This window comes from Myodes glareolus, chromosome 16 (assembly GCF_982192425.1).
Source record: "Myodes glareolus chromosome 16, mMyoGla1.1, whole genome shotgun sequence".
Lineage (NCBI taxonomy): Eukaryota > Metazoa > Chordata > Mammalia > Rodentia > Cricetidae > Myodes > Myodes glareolus.
Genome location: NC_142041.1, coordinates 62210602 through 62229687, shown reverse-complemented (window position 1 = coordinate 62229687; position 19086 = coordinate 62210602). Strand labels below are relative to the sequence as shown.

General features: G+C 40.0%; 2 protein-coding genes across 2 annotated transcripts in view; one reads left to right on the top strand and one right to left on the bottom strand.

Moving 5' to 3' along the window:
- Positions 1-19086, bottom strand: part of Ly96 (lymphocyte antigen 96) — a 415901-nt gene that overhangs the window by 120471 nt on the left and 276344 nt on the right. The window lies entirely within an intron of this gene.
- The window catches only part of Ube2w (ubiquitin conjugating enzyme E2 W), a 62991-nt gene that overhangs the window by 28580 nt on the left and 15325 nt on the right, over positions 1-19086 (top strand). Inside the window, exons 5-6 of the mRNA XM_087897279.1 lie at positions 5348-5503; positions 8866-8941. Coding sequence (XP_087753405.1) covers positions 5348-5503; positions 8866-8941 — 232 coding nt within the window. The remainder of the gene's footprint in view (positions 1-5347; positions 5504-8865; positions 8942-19086) is intronic.

Here is a 19086-nt window from a genome sequence, read left to right as displayed (position 1 = left end):
TTCTAAAGTTCCCAAAGCTTAGTGCTGTAACTCCTCGGTACTTTTCATCCTGCCTCCTCTTTGTCTTCTAATACCCACTTCCTGTACAGCCCTTTGTCAGAGAATTCTATTTCAAAGAAACATGAGCTACTTACAGGACTTTGTCAATGTTTCAGTATACTGACTTTAACTTTTCCAAGTTGATTTTTGCTGAAAAGTTGTTTTAGCACATATTTTCTCTAGAAATAGTAGGGGCAGTGATTATTTTCAAGGAAGAATCACTGTCCCTTCAATTCTGAAGCCATACAAAATAAAGATGAAATTAAAACAACTTTGCCTCTGAAGTACATTTAAAGCTACATGATATGATGATCAAGTAAAGCAGGAAAACTATTCCTGTCGATGCTAGTGATCTGGGTTTGTGTGCTAGAAGGAGAAGTCTGCACCGAAAATTCATAAAACTTCAATCCCTAGTCATTTTTAATATTTTTTTGAAATTATATCACGTCACCTCCTTTTTTCTCTCCTCATCCCTCCATTCACCCCTGTTTTTTCTCTCAAGTTCTTGACCTTCCCCCTTCTCATTCCTAAATACAACCTAATCTGCCTGTATAATACACCTAAATATATGAGCTCCCTAGCCACTTTTGACAGTTATTACTAATTGTATGCTATCTGTAGCTTATATTATACTTTTAAATTTTATTTGCTTATTTATTGTAGAGACATGCTGTCATGTGTGCTGGGCTGGCCTTAAACTTGCTCTCTATATAGTAAGGGATGATCTGAAACATCTGCTCCGCCTGTGTTTGCATCCCGCGTGCTGGATTACAGGTGTGGCCCCCAGCCTGCCTCTGATGATAACAAGAGAAAGCCCCTCATGTTGTCCTCACAAGAAGCCTTGGTATCTATATGGCATGACAGATGGACTTTGTCTTATAACTATAGCCTGGTGTTTGGTTGTCTTTCTGGTTGCCTCCTCTACATCCCTACGCTAGAAATTGATTGATAACCTAGGGCTCATGCATTTCATGTGAACTACTACTGAGTTGCACTCCTACCTGTATGTATCCTATTTTGTTGTGTTCATTGTATGCTTACAGTTTGGACCCAGCTTGATGCATATTAGGTAACTTTTTGTCTCCAGACCGTTCATGAAACATGGACTGTATCCTCTTTGTAAATAGGTATCGTAAGGTCTTTCATTATTAGGCTTGATGTTGAGAAATTCTTGCATTTTGTTTATGAAAGTTACCTGAACTCAATTCCTTGTTTTCTTCTTAGTAATAATGCCTAGACTATTGTAAACTGTATAAACGTACTGGAATATATAGTTAAATGTCTAGAGTAATTGTTGTTTTATAGTAGATTATTGTAGATATTGACAGCTATCAGATTGAACTATTGTTAGAATGTATCAAATTTGAGTAGTGAATCAGGCATGAGTAGTAGCTCATGCCTATAGCCCCAGGTACTTTTAAAGCTGCTGTTGGAGAAATGCTTAAGCCCCATGGGGCAGAGCAGGGTTGACCAGCCTGGGCAATAGGGAGACGCCTTGTACCTCCTCTCCTAACTTAATTGTGGTCGTTCATAGTCTGGGTAGGCTTCCGTAACTCTGATGTCTTTCAGGTTGTATTTTAATAGATACTACACTCATGGTACTCAAATTATTCCAATATTGGTTTGGTTAAATTTTTAGACTGGATGTGGACTAGGTATGTATACTTTCAAAATTGTCCTGCAAGTTGTTACACCTTAGCTCTTCTACTTTTGGAAATGAGCTGCAGTAATAAGGAGGTGAGTAGAAATGTAGTGATTTGAGGATGGCTTCTTATGCAGCTTTGGGATTCTAAGTTCTGATTCTAAGTCCTAGAGTTGTACTTTTACTTATCTCTGAAACTCTGCAGCAAGGAACGTGGCGAGTTTCCAGTCAAAGTGGTTTTTTGTTTGGTTGGTTGGTTTTTCGAGACAGGATTTCTCTGTAGCTTTGGAGCCTGTCCTGAAACTAGCTCTCGTAGATCAGGCTGGTCTCGAACTCACAGAGATCTGCCTGCCTCTGCCTCCCAACTGCTGGGGTTAAAGGCATGTGCCACCACCACCCGGCCCTCAGTTAACTGTGATTGTATAACAAATTTTGACCAAGTAAATTGAGTTGTAGTTTCAGATCGCTTGTATTCAGTGGTCTGGCTATATCAGTCCTAGATAGTTTTATAAGCTACATGGGACTGCACCAATTTTTTTTTTTAAGACTTCAGAATTAACATCATTCAGAACCTGCTCACTTGAAGTAAAACAGCAGAAATGTCAGTTTTTCTCCTTTGACTCATACAGGATATTAAACAAGATGGAAAACGGTACGTGCTTAAAGTTAGCCTTGGTTACTCTTCCCATAATGGGTCCCTTAGTGACCGAGATTATAATGAAACTCTCTGTGGAAATGGAAAAGACTGGTAATGCCTTAACATCAACAAACTGTTGTAAAAATGTTTTATTTCAGGAATTCTCTGGCATGTTAAGCAAGCATCCTTTTCCTGCTTAGACAAGCTTCTAAAGTGCCTAGGCCGTAATGGCTGCTTAATACGTGCCAGTAGTTATCCCGTGTCTGATGGCTTCAGGTTCACACGGCTGCATTTCCCCTCATGGGATATGTTAATAACTGAGATTGATTTTGTTTCGGTTGGTGTCTTAAGACAGACTCTGAGGACAGCGCAGGTTGGCCTACGCCCTCTTAGCAGTGCTAGTTGACTCCCCCTCCCCCCCAGCATCCCACTCAGCCTCTGCCTCCTGAGTGCCCAGCGGGGAACTTGGCTTGATTTTTGTTTTGGCCGCTGGTTTTAGAGCTGTTTAATTTTGTCCTCTGCTCTGCTTATAGACCGTCTGTTGCTCTTTGCCTTAGGTCCCATTCCTTGCTGTTCACCACTCTATCTTATGTCTGGATTTCCTGTTAGTTCCTGGCTCATGGACACTGGTAACGATTTCTCTGCAAGGAGAATACTGCTTTCCTCATGCTCCGTGAATGCCTAGGCAGAGTGTCCTGATGGCCTTTGTATCTGTCTGGCTGCCCGAGTGTTTTCTAATAGTCATAGTAAAAACTTAACTCTTTTTTTGTGTGTGTGACACTGTCACTATCCTCATAGACTTCTTAATAAAGAGACCTTATTGGGGGGGGTGGATGGTTTATTCTTTAAAATAACTGACTAGGGAGTAAATTCTCAGTGATAACACTCTGCTGGTCAAATGACTTTTTAGGATAAATGAATAATCAGGACAGATCTATATTCTGTGACATGTAAAAATTCCTGTTCTAGACGTGTAGCACAATCTACAAATAAATATGTTGACATAAGCTGTGACTCATGCTTGTAAGAGCAGTTGTGGATGGACACAGACGGTGTCACACTCAGGACTGCTCGGAGCAGGACCAGAGCTGTGACATGAGCTGAACAATGCCCTTTCTCAGAGCAGCCTTAAAGGTGAAGAATGGACCTTCTGCAAGTATGAAGGACAAGTAATTGATTTCTCTTGTTATGAGACTTGGCTTTTATGCCTCAGTTTTCCTTCTGTGGGGAGAGTAGAGGTAGGCGGCCAGGTCTTAAAGGCTAAGGAAAGCACTTGCCGAAAGTTTGGAGAGATTTGTTATATTAACCTCAGCTTAACAGCCTGAGGCCTACTCGTTTGGGCAATCAGCTTGTTAATGTGCATATTTTTAAGAATCTTTTATTTTATTTTTGGCGTTTAGAGACAAGGGTTCTCTGTGTAGTCCTGGCTGCCCTGGAACTAGCTCTAAATACCAAACTGACCTTGAACTCACATAGATCCAGATCCACCCGTCTCACCTCCTGAGTGCACCACCACTGCCTGGCCTGTAAGAATCTTAATAAGTCAGATTGTGGCTAGATATTTAAGATATCTACCAAAACCTTAGCTGATTTTAGTTTCACAGTATCTATTCTGTATTAAATGTGGGCATACTTCACTCTAGCCAAGCTGATTTCATTGGCCGTCTTCTTCATTTAAGGGGAAACCTCCCCCCACCCCCAGATACATGCAGAGCAGCAAATGTTTCATCAGTTTCTGTCAGAATGTAAAGTTTGATTTCTCCTCCTCCTCCGTTTGCTGTACAGGTTGAACGATTCTATAATGTCTGTGCTGAGGACTGTGGATGTGTGGGAATTCAAGGATCTTGAGTGGCATCTTTGAGTTTATCCTATGGTGGTTGTTGCTGTTTGTTTGAGAGAAAGTTTGTACTGTTTTCCCATGACTGGCCTTGGACCTCTAGGCTCGAGTAGAATCCGTTATGTCAGGCTCTAGATGTTGCTTCTGCAGTGGTGTGCTGCCACACCCAGCCTGATTGTGAATACAAGCCAGGTCTTCATCCTAGTGATGCTAATGTTTTTCTTAAGATCACTAATTAAGAAATGACTGCTAAACTACAGAATTAATATGGCACCTTGTAAAATGTACTTGAAGATTGGTGAGTTAATTTAACTGGAGTTTTATATAAAAGCAAGTAATTTCTCTTAGAGCTGTAGCTCGGAGTGGAGGGTTGTGGGGCACACACAAGGACCTGCTTTAGCGCAGCACTGCAAGATAAAGAGGAACACGTACATAATACATAATTATCTTCAGTCTATCTCCTGCCTTTGAATTGTGTTAGAATGTGCATAGTGATATTTCAGGATGTGTGGATTTGTTCTCTTTCCTGTTTGGATGCTCAGGTGGTTTACTTGAAGTGTTAGGGCAGAGGAAGGCATTTACAGTTGTGCCAAGGCGAGATAAAGAAACAGCTTCAGTGAGTAAAGGCAGAGCGGAGACTCAACTTTATTTTTTCTCCAGTCAGGCCTTTGGCTTTGTTTGATTTCTATTGCAGTTTTAACGTTAAATACTTTTTTGAAATTTTAATGCATTTGGGTTTTTTGTTTTGTTGTATTTTGTGTTCAAACATGCTTCCAGTGTGTAGCCCTGACTAGCCTGGAACTCACTGTGTGAGGCTCAAGCTGCCTCACATTCACCAGGATCCACCTGCCTCTGCCTCTGCCTCCCAAGTGCTGGGATTTGAGGTGTGCGTAATGAGTAGAATCTGAGAAAAAACATTCTAATGAATGTAGATTACCATTCACTAGTGAAAAAAACACAAATTTAGAAAATTTCAGTGAATTTAAAAAATAGTCTAGGGTTTTGTGTTGCTGCATGGTCATCTACGCAGTGAGGTTGTTACTGAATTGTTGGTGATGAGTGGACATTTGCTACTGAAATCTATTTGTTTTTATTTTATGTCTTAAAAATTATTACTTGTTAAATGTGCAGAATATTTTAGTTTTTAATAGAAGAGAGTATTGAGCGTTAATGGAATTTTATTTCTTCTTAGGTCATGTTTACTGGTGAAAATATTCCCGTCCATCCTCATGTGTATAGCAATGGTCATATCTGTTTATCCATTCTAACAGAAGACTGGTCCCCAGCGCTCTCAGTCCAGTCAGTCTGTCTTAGCATTATTAGCATGCTTTCCAGCTGCAAAGAAAAGGTAGGACTTTACAATTACTCCAGGTAATGTCTCCTCTTTCAACATAGGTAGGTTTACAGTTTCAGTATATAATTATTTGTGGTTGAAGGAGGATTCAACATTTTTTGGTTCTAAATTACAGTGAATGACATTTTTAGTAATAAATTGGAAAGTTATCTTGTTATCTTTCATTCTAATAGACTAGAAGTCAAGCACAGTGTTCTATATGTATTTCTAAAGTATAGTTTATTGAGTGTACAGCAGGCTGGCAGTATGGGCAGTAACTAGATCATAGCTGTCATTTAATCATTTTGAACAGGACATTTGTGCACGAGTTTTTAATCTGAATTTTATTTCCATGAACAGTCACAGAGTAAAAGTGAACAGCACATTCTTGTTTCTAGATTTCACCGTGGAAAAGTTAGAGACGAACACCCCCTTGCTTCTTAGCCCCTTTTGCCAGCTCCTATCCACAGCAGCATTTCTGAGTTTCCCCAATCCAGAGCTTTCCTATCTCACTGGTTAAATTGATGGAAGGATGTCATTTACCAGTGGGATTTTTGAAACCTTCCCTTTTGTTCTCCCATCTCTAATGGAAGTGGAGGGAAAGACCAGTTGAAAAATGATGTGCTCTGAGAGTGTGCATGTGTCTTTAGCAGACTGTTTCTCTGACCTCCAGATTAAATCCATTGCTGTTTTATTAATTAGACTTCAGAGACTCTTTAGGATAGTAACTTGTGTTTAAATAGTAGATTGTTTAGAAACGGGAACACCCAGAGTTACTGTTTCACTGAGTACTTTCTTGAAATGTTAGTTTAAAAGAGTTTTTTTGGGGTGTGTGTGTGCATTGAGATGGTTCAACACCTAAGTGTGCTCACGATGTAAGCCTGACAGTTGATCCCTGAAGCCTACATTGGAAATCGAGAACAGAGTTTTTCTGTGATCACCACTTGGAGTGTGGCACACACATGTGTCTACAGCACACATAAGATATTTTTAAAAGAATTTTCCTGCTGTACTTTTTTTTAAAAAAAAAAAACAAGAGTTTTATTTGGTTTTGTTTAAGTTTTGAATTTTTTAGTTGTTGTTGCTTAAAAAAGTACAGGGAATAATAGGCTAAATTGTGTTTGCTTTTTCCCTTTCAATTGTAAGTTGAAGAACCCTTTATCCAGTTCTTATGTACAATATAAAATCCCATCATTAAATTATAACATGTTATTAATTAAAAGACCTATCCTCATTCAAAAACACTAAAATTTGCAAGGAAACCTATTTTAGATGGAGTATGATATATGCATCTTAAAAACATTTTTAAAAATTATTTTTTATTATTTTTAGCCAGGCTGTGGTGGCACAGGCCCTTTAATCCCAGCACTCTGGAAGCAGAGGCAGGCGAATTTCTGAGTTCAAGACCAGCCTGGTTTACAGAGTGAGTTCCAGGGCAGACTCCAAACTACACAAAAAAAACTCTATCTAGAAAAACAAAAAAAAATATTTTTTTTAATGTGTATGTGTGTTTTACCTACATGTATGTCTGAACACCATGAGTGTGTCTGGTACCCATGGAGGCCAGAAGAGAGCATTGAATTCCCTGGAATTGGAGTTAGAGATGATTGTGAGGCACCATGTGGGTGCTATGAACTGAACCAGAGTCCTCTGGAAGAGCAGAGCAGCCAGTGCTCTTAACTGCTGAGCCATCTCTTCAGCCCCTTAGTATCACTTTAGCTTTAGTTTCTTCTGCATTTTCAGGTTGTAATCAAGCTTTATTTAATCAACAGTTGTTAGAAATGACTCTTTCTTGTCTTTATTGTTTATTCTTTCCTTACTCTGCCCCAGCACACGCACACATACACACGCACGAATACACACACTCTAAGCTTTTCATCTGGGAGACAGAGCAGGTTGTTCTTACAGCGGCTCCTGTGTTCCCTTGATGCTTCCCATCGGAGTGATAAGAGGGTTTGATGTGCACCGCCATTGAGATGGTCACTGGGGATTCTTTGCCCATTGCTGTTGCATGGCCTGGTGATCACTAGCTTTTGTGTGCATCTGTACATGGATGTTTACCCCACAAGCCAGAGACTGACTGTTGCTCGTGTGCCTCTCATCCCTTCCTAACTGTCACTGTTCTGCTCACCTGGTTTGCTGCTAGTATTTTTTGTATACTTTAGGATAAAACGAAATCATTTAATTTAAATTTTTGATAAACTATTTTTAGTAGGATTGTTTGGTAGGTTTAACCATGATTATTTAAGAGTCAGAATTTATGTGAGTTTTGATAAAATTAAACATTTATTAGATACTTGCTATTTTATCCTATGAAGTACTAGGTAACAAAAAAGAAATTAAGTAACTTAATTTTGTAATCCTAAATTTTAAAGAAATTTTCTCAAATTGTATCAGGGTAGTCTTGGAGTATTTAGCAAATTGTACCCAAGTAGTTTTTGTGTTCTTGTTGGTTGAAATCACCGTTGATGTGAATTCATGAATGCATCCTAAGCATCAGCTGACAACTGAGTATGTGAGCGTTAGAAGCGTCAAGTGAGTGGGCTGCATTTTTCCCCAGCGGTCTAGGCTGTCCCTCACACTGCTGCTTTCTGGCTGGACATTTCTTAAATGATGTAGCTTTCGATCAGCATCAGTAGAAGAGGTGGTCTCTTAATCGCTCATCTTCATTACTCTAAGCAGTTAAGTCTAAACACTGAAACAGATAGATATTTAATAGGGAAAGAAAGACACCGTTTTATCAGAGTCGTAAAAGTGAGCCAAAAGCAAGGGTGAGATTCTCATGCTATTAGAAGCCACCTCTCAATATAGCATTAATGTAAACTTGACATTTGAACTCTTGACAAAAAGCCAGGCTCTCTCCAGTCTTCCTCCAGTGTGGTTAGCATCACTCTTGGCCAAGGTGTCTTGCAGAGCTGCCAGGTTTTCCAGATTGTTCCAGTCGGGGCAGATGAGGAACAAGGCCACTGGTACACACAAGCACTAAGACATCTTTCCTCTTACATGTTGTTTGAAGTGGGATCATCTGTTCCATCTTAGTACATTACAATAAAGTAATAAGTCTATGCGAATACTTGAAGCATGCTGTAGTTCTTCGATAACTTTAGTTAGGTCGGCTTTTGTTTAGCTAGTTCATAGACGTGGTCATTAAGTACTTGACGGAGAGATAAGAACGAGAAATTCAGATGTTATGTGCTGGAACTAACCTCTCCTACCACCCATCCTGGTTAAAACAATTGAGGCCTACATTCTTGAGTAATGCTGTTAGTGTTTCTATTGTTTTACATCTGTTCTGTAATAATTCTGCTAAACTCAATTCTCTTAGTCATTTTCTTACCAAACTTACCTGTTTAATATTTAAACTCTATTTGTTTCAGAGACGACCGCCAGATAATTCCTTTTATGTGCGAACATGTAACAAGAATCCAAAGAAAACAAAATGGTGGTATCATGGTGAGTAGTTTTTATTTGTAATGACAAATTTTTGATATTTTTATATTTGAAAGACGATGTTTGTAAGACCTGGGAGAATAGTGCCGGATGTAATTGAGTTTACATTTTTGTAACACTACATTTTAGAAAATCTGAGAAAATGTGGATATTAGACTAAATTTTTAAAACAATCATATCCATCATATGATAAGTAAAATCAGTATTACTTTAATATTTCCAACAATACCATTTTGGTACAAAAGTGTAGTGTCTTAAGGTTTTTCGTTTGTTGCAGTTTTGAGGGTTGAGATGCATTTGCTTATATAAGTCTGACTGTCCTGAAACTAGCTCTTTGGGCCAGACTGACCTTGAACTTGCAGCTCTCCCCACTTGCCTCCCAAGCGCTGGAATTAAGGTTTATGCAGCTGTGGTGGACTAAAGTCCATAATAATCTTTATGTTAAAGTTGTGGGGAGCCCTTCCTATGAAGTAGAAGTTCTGATGCCTTGTACACTCAGTTCTGCTCCTTCTTATATTTGGAGGCAGTTACAGTTACAGTGCTCCATTAGAGAAGGCCTCTTTGGCCCCAACAGCCTACCTTAGACAGCATTCTATTGCTGTGAAGAGTCACCATGACCATGACAACTCTGTCAAAGACTTGCTTACAGTTTCCGAGGTTTAGTCCATCATCATGGTGGAATGGTGGCAGGGCTGCCACAATAGCTGAGGCCTACATCCTGATTTATAGGCGGAGAGAGGAGGCTCTGGACTTCCATGTGGGCTTTTGAACTCTCCAAGCCAGAGACCACTCCCGGTGATACACTTCCTCCAACCAGACCACACCACCTAATCCTTTCAAGTAGCACCACTCCCTGGGTACCAAATCTGAACTGTGGTGGTCATTCTCATTCTAACCCCCACACAGCCATCCTTTAACTATTTGCAGTTAACTATGAAAAAAATACTCTTGATAATTTCAAGTTTCTGTTTTTCTTGTTCAGGGAGCAATATGTAGGGTTTTTTGGTTATTTGTTTTTGTTGTTGTTTTTTCAAAATAGGATTTCTCTGTGTAGTCCTGTCTCTCTTGGAACTCACTCTGTAGATGAGGTTGGCCTCGAACTCACAGAGATCCTCTTGCCTATACTTCTGGTGCTGGGATTAAAGGTCTATGCACTACCATTACCTGCAGTATATAGGTTTAAAATACAGAATTGCTGGTATCATTTCTCTCTCTCTCTCTCTCTCTCTCTCTCTTTCTCTCTCTCTCTCTCTCTCTCTCTCTCTCTCTCTCTCTCTCTCGTCTCTCCCTCTCTCTCTCTGACTTGGTTTCTCTGTGTAACATTCTTGACTGCCCTGGAACTAGCTCTGTAGACTAGGCTAGACTCAAACTCACAGAGATCCGCCTGCCTCTGCCTCCCAAGTGCTTGGATTAAGGGCTTGTACTGCCACTGCCTGACTTGCTGGCATCATTTCTAAACTAGTCTTACTGCTTTTCCAAGGATATAATTTAAATTAAAAACAAATGCTTATATTCCCCAGTGGACTTCTTTTTCCTTATGATGGGACTAGATCCCTTAGTCTCATTCCTTCTAGATAGTTCTACCACTGAGCTATATCCCCTTCTATACATCTTAAAGCAGGAGAATAAAGGTCACTCCTTGTGATACTTATATCCATAAAAGTAATTATTTTCCTGGTTTGGCTTTTTATTTTTTATTTTTTTTTTGTATTTTATTATCCTAAAGAAATCAGGTTTGGCAAAACTTAATGAGAATGTGGCCTTTTCTCCTTATCTTTTTTTTCAATGTGAAGTCTTCTGTGTTTTCACCTAAACTATAAATTTAAAACTTCCAAGAAGTCGCCCAAGATGACCGGCGTCTATGGAGTGGCACTGTGCTCAGTGAAAGTAGGGCCACAGAAATATGAGCGCCCGTGTAATAGGAAGGGAGATGGGTACCACAAACCCAGAGAAGCAGTGTCCAAGGTGGAAGGACTGTGAAGGAGTTCCTCGTGAGAAGTTAGATTTCACTTAGGGTATGTCTACAAATTACAGTGTGGCTCATACCTGTAATAAAGATCTCCTTGGCTACATAACAGATGGGAAGCGCTTGAGCTACAGGAGACCCTGTGTCACACATAGTCCCATAAAGACAGAATAGACTGTAGGTTCGTATGATCGAGTCAAGTCTAGTAGACTAATAGATTAGAGGTGAGGCAAGTGTGGTACACGACTGCAGTTTCCACACTCAGGAGGCTGCGGCAGGGGACAGGGAAGTCCAGGCTTGCTCGTGTTGAGTGCTCAGATCTGTCTCAGCACACAGACGAAAGCATATGGTTAAGAAGAGGAAAGGTGAGTTTAGAACTATAAGAGGTAGACGAAAACTAATCTGTTAATGTAAGAACGGGTGATTAATGTAGGATTGTAATTACTTAGGCCTCATATAAAGTAAGAAATGCATCCTACATCAGGAGGTGTCAGCTCAGAAAATTGGTAAATACTTTAGATAAGAAATTTACATTTTTATTTAATATTTCCTGTGGATTAAATATTTTAAAAATGCTTTATAAAAACATGGACTATTCAGTAAGGAGAGAGGATTTTTCTTCATTTAGAAGGAGTACTAGAACCATGTGCCTGTAGTCCCCACGTTTACAAGGCTAAGGCAGGAAGATGTGCGTGTTTGGGGAAAGCCTGGGCTGTAGGATGAGATTCTGTCTCAAAATAGAAAAGAAGAAAATAATATGAAGAAATGAAACACTTATATGAACATTTAAAACATTAAAAGCAAAGGCAATTTATGAAATTATTTAAGAGTGAATTATAAACTGGGAATGTAGTTCAGTGTTAGAGCCCCTAACTGCTGTATGTGCAACTCTGAGTTTGAGTCCGAGCCCCAACCGCACCTCAAAAGAATAAATGACAAACAACAGCACAGGCCAAAACACATAGCACAGAGTTACAGACTTAAGATTTTTGAAACTTAGTTCTGAACTAGCAAGTGACATGAATGGAACGTCATAGGGTGAGGCCGTAAGGAGTGGTGCAGTTTTCCACACTGCTGTTAATACACGGCACGGTCGTGCAAGTGTCTTTTTTCTTTGTTGTGTTTTTTAAGATGTCACACATGCACATAATGTGTTTTGTTCAAATCCACTCCCCCCCCCTTCCCTCCAGCTATTCCCGTGCTCCTCACCTTCTCCCAGCTTCTTGTGCTCTCTCTGCCGCCTTGCAATTTTCAATCCACTACGTCCACATAGTGCTGCAGGGTGTGCAGAGTGTAGGGCCGCCCACCAGAGCCGTGGTGTTCAGCCTTCTGATACTCAGACCCTTTAACACATAACCCTGGTGTTGTGGTGACCCCACATAAAAGTATTTTGTTGCTACTTCATAAGTATAGTTTTGCTACTGTTATGAATCATAATGTAAATATCTGTGTTTTCTGATGGTCTTAGGCGACCCCTGTGAAAGGGTCACTTGCACAGCCAAGGGGTCCCAGCCTGCATGTTGAAAAATCACCATACTAGAACTGAGGTAGCTTTTCAGGGGCTGCATCTCCTTAAAATCTGCTGCTTCCTCACCAGGGAGGGCGAGACTTTTTCAGACCCCTTGTCAGTCATGTGGGTTGTCTTGAACTTGTCCAGGTCTTCACATACTGTCACATACACTATGAGTTCATGTGTCCCACACAACAGCACTTTATTATTATTGTCTGTGTATGTCATGGCTTCTTTGTGGAGGTCAGGTTTGCACAAGCACTTCTCCCCACTGATCCATTGTTCTCACTTACATGTAGTTCTGTTTAGCCTCGATTTGTTGATTTACAGCAGGTCTTTTTATTTCTTAATATGTATTCTTTTCCTGAAGGAACCCTGAATGCCTGTATAATCTTCATGTACCATTCCCCTTTGAGACAAATTTACTGCATATGTAAGTTCTATATGTTCTCAAGAAAGGGTCAGTGTTGCTGTTGAGATAGTGGAGCAGGTGTTGGCCAATTAGGAAGCTGCAGAGCATCTTGTTTGAATTCGTCATCATTTATGAGACACTAAAACCCTTCAGCAGTTGGACCACTATAGTATCTTTTCCTTTGTGCAGTTCCAGGCAGTACAAACAAGCAGCTTAAATTAGTGTTACAGTTGAATTGGCCCTGTCTTACCAAAGAGATCATCGTTCTCAGCAAGCACACCCCGTTAACTTGGTTGGAACTTTCAGCTGTCAGTTTATCTTCTGCCTACTCAGTAGGTTCCATTCCAGAAGCTCTTCACGGACATGCTCTCAGGACGTATGCATCAGCGCTCTGCTCTTCGCCTCTCTCCCTTCCTCCCACCCTCCCTTCTCACTGTGTTACCCTGACTGGCCTGGAATTCCCTGTGAAGGCCAGGGTGGCTGTGAACTTGTGGTCGTCCTCTTGCCTCCTGAGTGCTAGGATTACATGTCTGTGCCACCACATCTGGTTCAAGAAATACATAGTCTTGCTGATGGTTTTTATTTTTCTCTTTATCTCTGAGATGGAGACATCTGTGTTTCTCGGGCTAATCTTTCACTACTGAGCTCACAAAATCTCCCCTCCTCTCCTTAGCTGCAACTATAGGGCATACTGCCATGCCCTACAGACTCTTGTTACTTCTTAGCCGCCTTAGGGTTTCTATTGCTGTGATAAAATACCATGGCCAAAAGCAGCCTGGGAAGGAAAGGGCTTTCCACAGCTTTCCACATAGATCACAGTTTATTACTGAGGGAAATCAAGCTAGGAGCTCAAGGCAGGAACTGAAGCAGAAGCCCCACAGGGACACTTGCTCAGTGGTGACCCAGCTCACAATGGGCTGGGCCCTCGCTCATCAATCATTAATCAAAGAAATCCCCATAACGCAGTCTCAGGGAGCATTTTCTCAGTTGAGGTTCCCTCTTCTCAGATGACCCTAACTTGTGTCAGGTTGACAGAAGACTAGTCAGGACATTAGTGTTGTCTAATTATCAGACCATTTTTTTAAATGTGTGACCTATAAAGCTATTCTAAATGATTCAGGACCAAGAACGGGATGTATCTCAGTGGTCAGGTATATGCTTAATGTGTGTGAGGCCCGTTCAGCACATACGTGCATGCTTGTACACACATATGCACATGCTCACAATCAGAAGTTGGATAAACTTTGTTCCCCATTGTATTATTTTTTAAATCTGTCTCATCTGTCGATGTCCCCTCTACACATACACGTGCACACACACATAGCCCTTAGCATTTCAGTTCTGAGAGACTAAGTGGAATTGTGTTCCAGATACCCAGCTGTGTGGCACGAACAACATACATGTGTCAGAGTGTATAGTGTAAATGTGAGACGTAAGCAGACAGCTAGGAGAGGTTTAGTTGGAGGTAACGATGTGTGCTCTAAAAGGGACTTAGAGGTGGGACAGGGATGTTAAGAGTGGATAATTACAAGTCCGAACATTTGATCTCCTGGTTTTCTAAAGAGAGGGGAGACTCAACAGGCAGGCCATCAGACAGTAGAGTTAGGCCTTCGTTTGTCTACACTGTTGTTTAGAATCTCTTAAGAGTTAGGGCAGTCCCTCTTACTTACTGCTACTCCATTTATATACCTCATACCTCATTGATTGCTTCTGAAGTTCTTTAGTACACAGTGACTTATTAAAATGTAAAAGGTAATTGTGTTAACTGGTTTTGAAATATAAGAAGTTGTATTGGTATGTGAATATACATTCCTTATTGTTACTTGAAAGTAAGACCATTTTCCCAGAACTCTTTAGTTTCTCATTAGGTCATATTTGTATTGGATATAGGCATATCATGTTGCTGGTTAACACAGGTTCGCCTGCTCTGACAAATAAACTGAGCTGAGACAATTAGGGCCAGGAACTGAAAGCTTAATCAAAATAGGTTTGTGAAATCGATGATTCGCTTGAGTATACAAATGGGTTTGGGAATTTGCCATGGTTCAGACCTGGAATGTACCTTATATAGATTTATATCTTTGCACAGATGAAGAAATGATTTGGAACCCAATTTTTTTCTTTTTCTTTTTTATAATAAAAACTTTCTTTGAGAATTTCAATATATTTTGATCACATTCACATCCCACTCCTTCCCCTGACTCCTCCAAGATTCACCCCACCTCTCCATCTTACCCCTCCCAACTTCATGCCTCCCCCACACTTTTTAACATACTCTACTGAGTCCAGTTTGGGATACCCACATCCTCATGGTGAGGCTAGCTTCTGGAGCTTGGTAGACCTGTCAGGGGCCACACTATTAATTAGACAGAGTCTCTCCCATAGAAGCTATCAGTTGTCAATAGTTCCTTAGGTAGGGGTGGGAGTTTCTGAGCAGAACGGTAGCTGACTTGATTTGTGCAGATCTGTGCAGACAGCCACAACCACGACTGTTGTACGCTCATGACAGCACCAGTAGACTCCAGAGTCTACTGCCAACCAGACCCAATTATCCATGGCAAAGGTACAAGTATAATTTTGTGCTATAAAATATTACAATACTATAAAATAATTAAAATGAAGTAGGCAACCAGAATCCATTAATAATAGGATTTGTTTACTGGAATCAGTATTGAAAATATTCAACTTCCACCGGCAGTAGTTTTCTAGAAGGGAGCACAGAGCCTTCATTGCTGAAGTCCTCGTACAGTGATGTGCCCAGTTAGGCATTAGGATAAGCTCACACTTGAGTGTTCACATCAGAAGCCTAGGTTTACAGTCAGTGAGTGTGTCAGCATAGTATTTAGATAGCATACTTAACAAATGAGTGGATCTAATATAGGAAGAAGTTGAAGAATCTTTTCTTTAGAACTGTGGGCTGCATTCTGCTTCTGTCCAGCTGAAGCATTCCTTGTAGCACTGTGATGATTCTAGGAGATGGGAACATAAAATTGTCTTAGATTATTAGTGTTCAATTCTTTGGGGCTGGGGTGTAGCTCGTTGAGTAGAATGCTTGCCTAGCGTGTAAGAAGCGCTGAGGTCCGTCCGCAGTACTCCGTACAGGGGAGTGTGGCACACACATGTCATCCAGCCTTCAGGAGGTGGAGGCAGATCAGTTCTTCATCTTCTACATCTCCAGTTCAAAGCCAATTTGGAATACTTTGAGACCATGCCTCAAAAAAAAAAAAGTCTCTTTTTCTTTCTACTTTATAGCCTTTGTCCATAGATCACAAATTTACACTAATTGTAACCTTTTTTAAAAAATTTGTTTTACCTTTTTAAAATTTATTTTCTGTATATGAGTACTCTATCTGCATGTACACCTTTGTTTCAGAAGAGGGCATCAGATCCTACTATAGTTGGTTGTGAGCCACCATGTGCTTGCTGGGACTTGAACTCAGGACCTCTGGAAGAGCAGCCAGTGCTCTTAACCACTGAACCATCTCTCCAGCCTTTGTTTTACCTTTTAAGGTTACAAAATAACTAAAGCACGGAATCCAGAACTTGAATGGTTTAACAGTCCCCTAGCGCTCCTCATGGTGACAGTTCTGTTACCTGCTCTAAAATCTCTTTTGAATCTGTTTGTCAAAGGAAAACCAATTCCTTAAAAACTCTTAGGAGATAAAACTTAACTAAATATTTTTTTTGTTTTGTTCTTAGCCTTTCACTTCATATTATTTGCCTGTGTTGATGTGGTTTTTTTTTTTTCTAGTCTTGTGTCCTTAGTGCTATTCGGGGAGATGAGTTTCCAGTGTAGTGACTTTCATCCTTATGGGACAGATGGAATGCCCCTTCTCTGGTTCTCACGTCTCCATCAGCCAGTGAAGTCAGCTCTGGATCTCTGGAGCCAACAACAGTTTGTGTTGTGTTGGAGAATGGGATTTTAGTAGAGTCTTTGGTAGTTCCAAAGAAGACTGAAATCATCATTATGAGATTTTTTTTTTCAAGGTATTATATGGCCACAGGTATTTAACTGTGAGGTTAAAGACTGTTAGTGGTCTTTCACAACTTTCCATATTTTTGTATATTTGTCTTGACCCAAAATAAGTTTTATGCCTTTGTTCCCGTGTATATGTCTGTCTTAATACCTTGTAAATAATCTTTGCATATAATTAAAAATTATGTGCTATATTCCTTGAAGGTATTTTGCTTTCTTGTTTGGTTTCACCTCTTAGTTAGGGAAAGCGGAGTTAGAGTTTTGGCTCATCCCCATGTTGATGCCAGTTTATCTGCAGACTTTATTACATGTATTTGTCAGGGAATTAGAACCTTTTAAGTCCCTGTGAGTCCTGCTATTAGAGATCATTCAGTTCCAGCTTAAGAACTTAGTTCATTTCCACAAAGCTAAGATGTTCAAGGCAGGTGGAACCATATCAGACCTAAAGTATTTTAAAATTTGATCCAAGATGGTGATTTGGATATAGAGAATAGCTTTAGGGATTTTATAATCATTTTAGTTGACATTCTACAGAAGTCTACTATGTTGAGAACCTTCCAGAACAAACAACCATTAATAAAGGTAAATTTGTGCTGCCATCTAAAACATGCGATATGTCTTTAGAGATACAAGCTTGTTTCTACTGTACTAAATAGCATGCTTGATTCAATTTATTTACTGTATATATTGTTGTCTGTATCATTCTAAAGTTTGTCTCAGTGCTGTGGGATATTAGGTAGAATTCAGGGCCACACTGTGACTTAGAGTTTTAAGTCTGATGAGTTGTGGTGTTTGTCTCAATAAAATACTTTATTGAGCTGGCATTCTTACAATCTTAACTACTTCACGGGCCAGTGTGGGCAGATTGTCAGCTTAAGACTCTCCTGGACAGTTCAGTAAGAATCCGTCTAAAAAACCCCACTCATACATACACACCAACAAAACAAAACAAAAAAAACAACACACACACACACACACACATACATATATACACACACACAAATCCCAAACACGCACACATACACACATAAAATACAACTCCCGCCCCAATACTAAGAAACAAAACAACCCAAAATCCAAACACACACACACACACAAAATTAAAACACTTTATTTGAGAAACGTCTTCATATTTCTGTTTGGTTTACATTCACCACAAACATATCTTCTTCCAAATCCACAGAAATAGATACTTTGATATGAAACATAAAAGATACAAATTCTTCTTTTGTTTTTTGTCTTCAGTGTGTTCTTTCCATTGAAGAGTGTGGTCATGCCAGCTAGCATGTCTTTAATCTTAGCACTTAGGATCTGGATGCAGGAAGGTGATTTCAGAACCTGCCCTGGCTGAGACCAGCTTGGGCTGTATGAACCCTGTCTCAAAAAATGTCATATTTTGGGGTGTGTGTGTTTGTGTCTTGTTTATGCTCTCAAAGGTAAGAAAGGACACCTGGTCCCTTGGAGCTTGAGCTACCCAGCATGGGTCCTGCGGCTGGAATGGTGGTGTCTGCAGGGGCAGGCAGCCTCCCAGCCGTCCTCCAGCCCATTGTCCTGGTTTGATAGGAGGGCTTCCCATGTAGCCCAGACTGGCTGCACACTCTAAATCTCTTGGGCTCTTTGTCTATTGTTGTTGCTGGGATTTGGGCTTAGGGCTATATTCTTGCTTATTTTTTATTTTTAAGTTATTAAACTGTGCCCAAAGTTAGCAAAATACTGTGCCACTAACCTATATCACCAAGTCATGATTTATTTTTAAAATCTAATTTATTTTACCATGAATATAATTCATGAATTCCCCTAACATAACAGACTTCATTTGATGTTTATCTGTGGAAATTTTATTATCACTACATCAGCCTTGATGCGGAATTATTTGGGAAACATTTGGCCAGTGTTTTCTGTGTTTTTCCTGTAACCGCTTTCACAACTCTTAGGAGTGTCACTAGCTGGCAGCCTTTCTGAAAGGAACTCGTTCTCAAATTCCTCAGATACAGTTTTATGAAATTAGTTCTCTAAAATAAGTCATGGACCCTACAGTTATATACCATCTAAGTATGCTATGCTGAGGCCACCAGAGGGATTACAGAACCATTCTTTGGGGTTTTAAATGACCTTGCACATATATATATATATACTTCTTAAAACTAATTTCCTGAAGGGAAATTAACAGCATTGAATGCCTATTGATTGATTTGAAACTTGTATCTTCTTGTTGAAGAGTTGCCTCATAGACTGCAAATACGTGCTCATAGACTGCAAATACGTGATATATTATTTTGAGTAA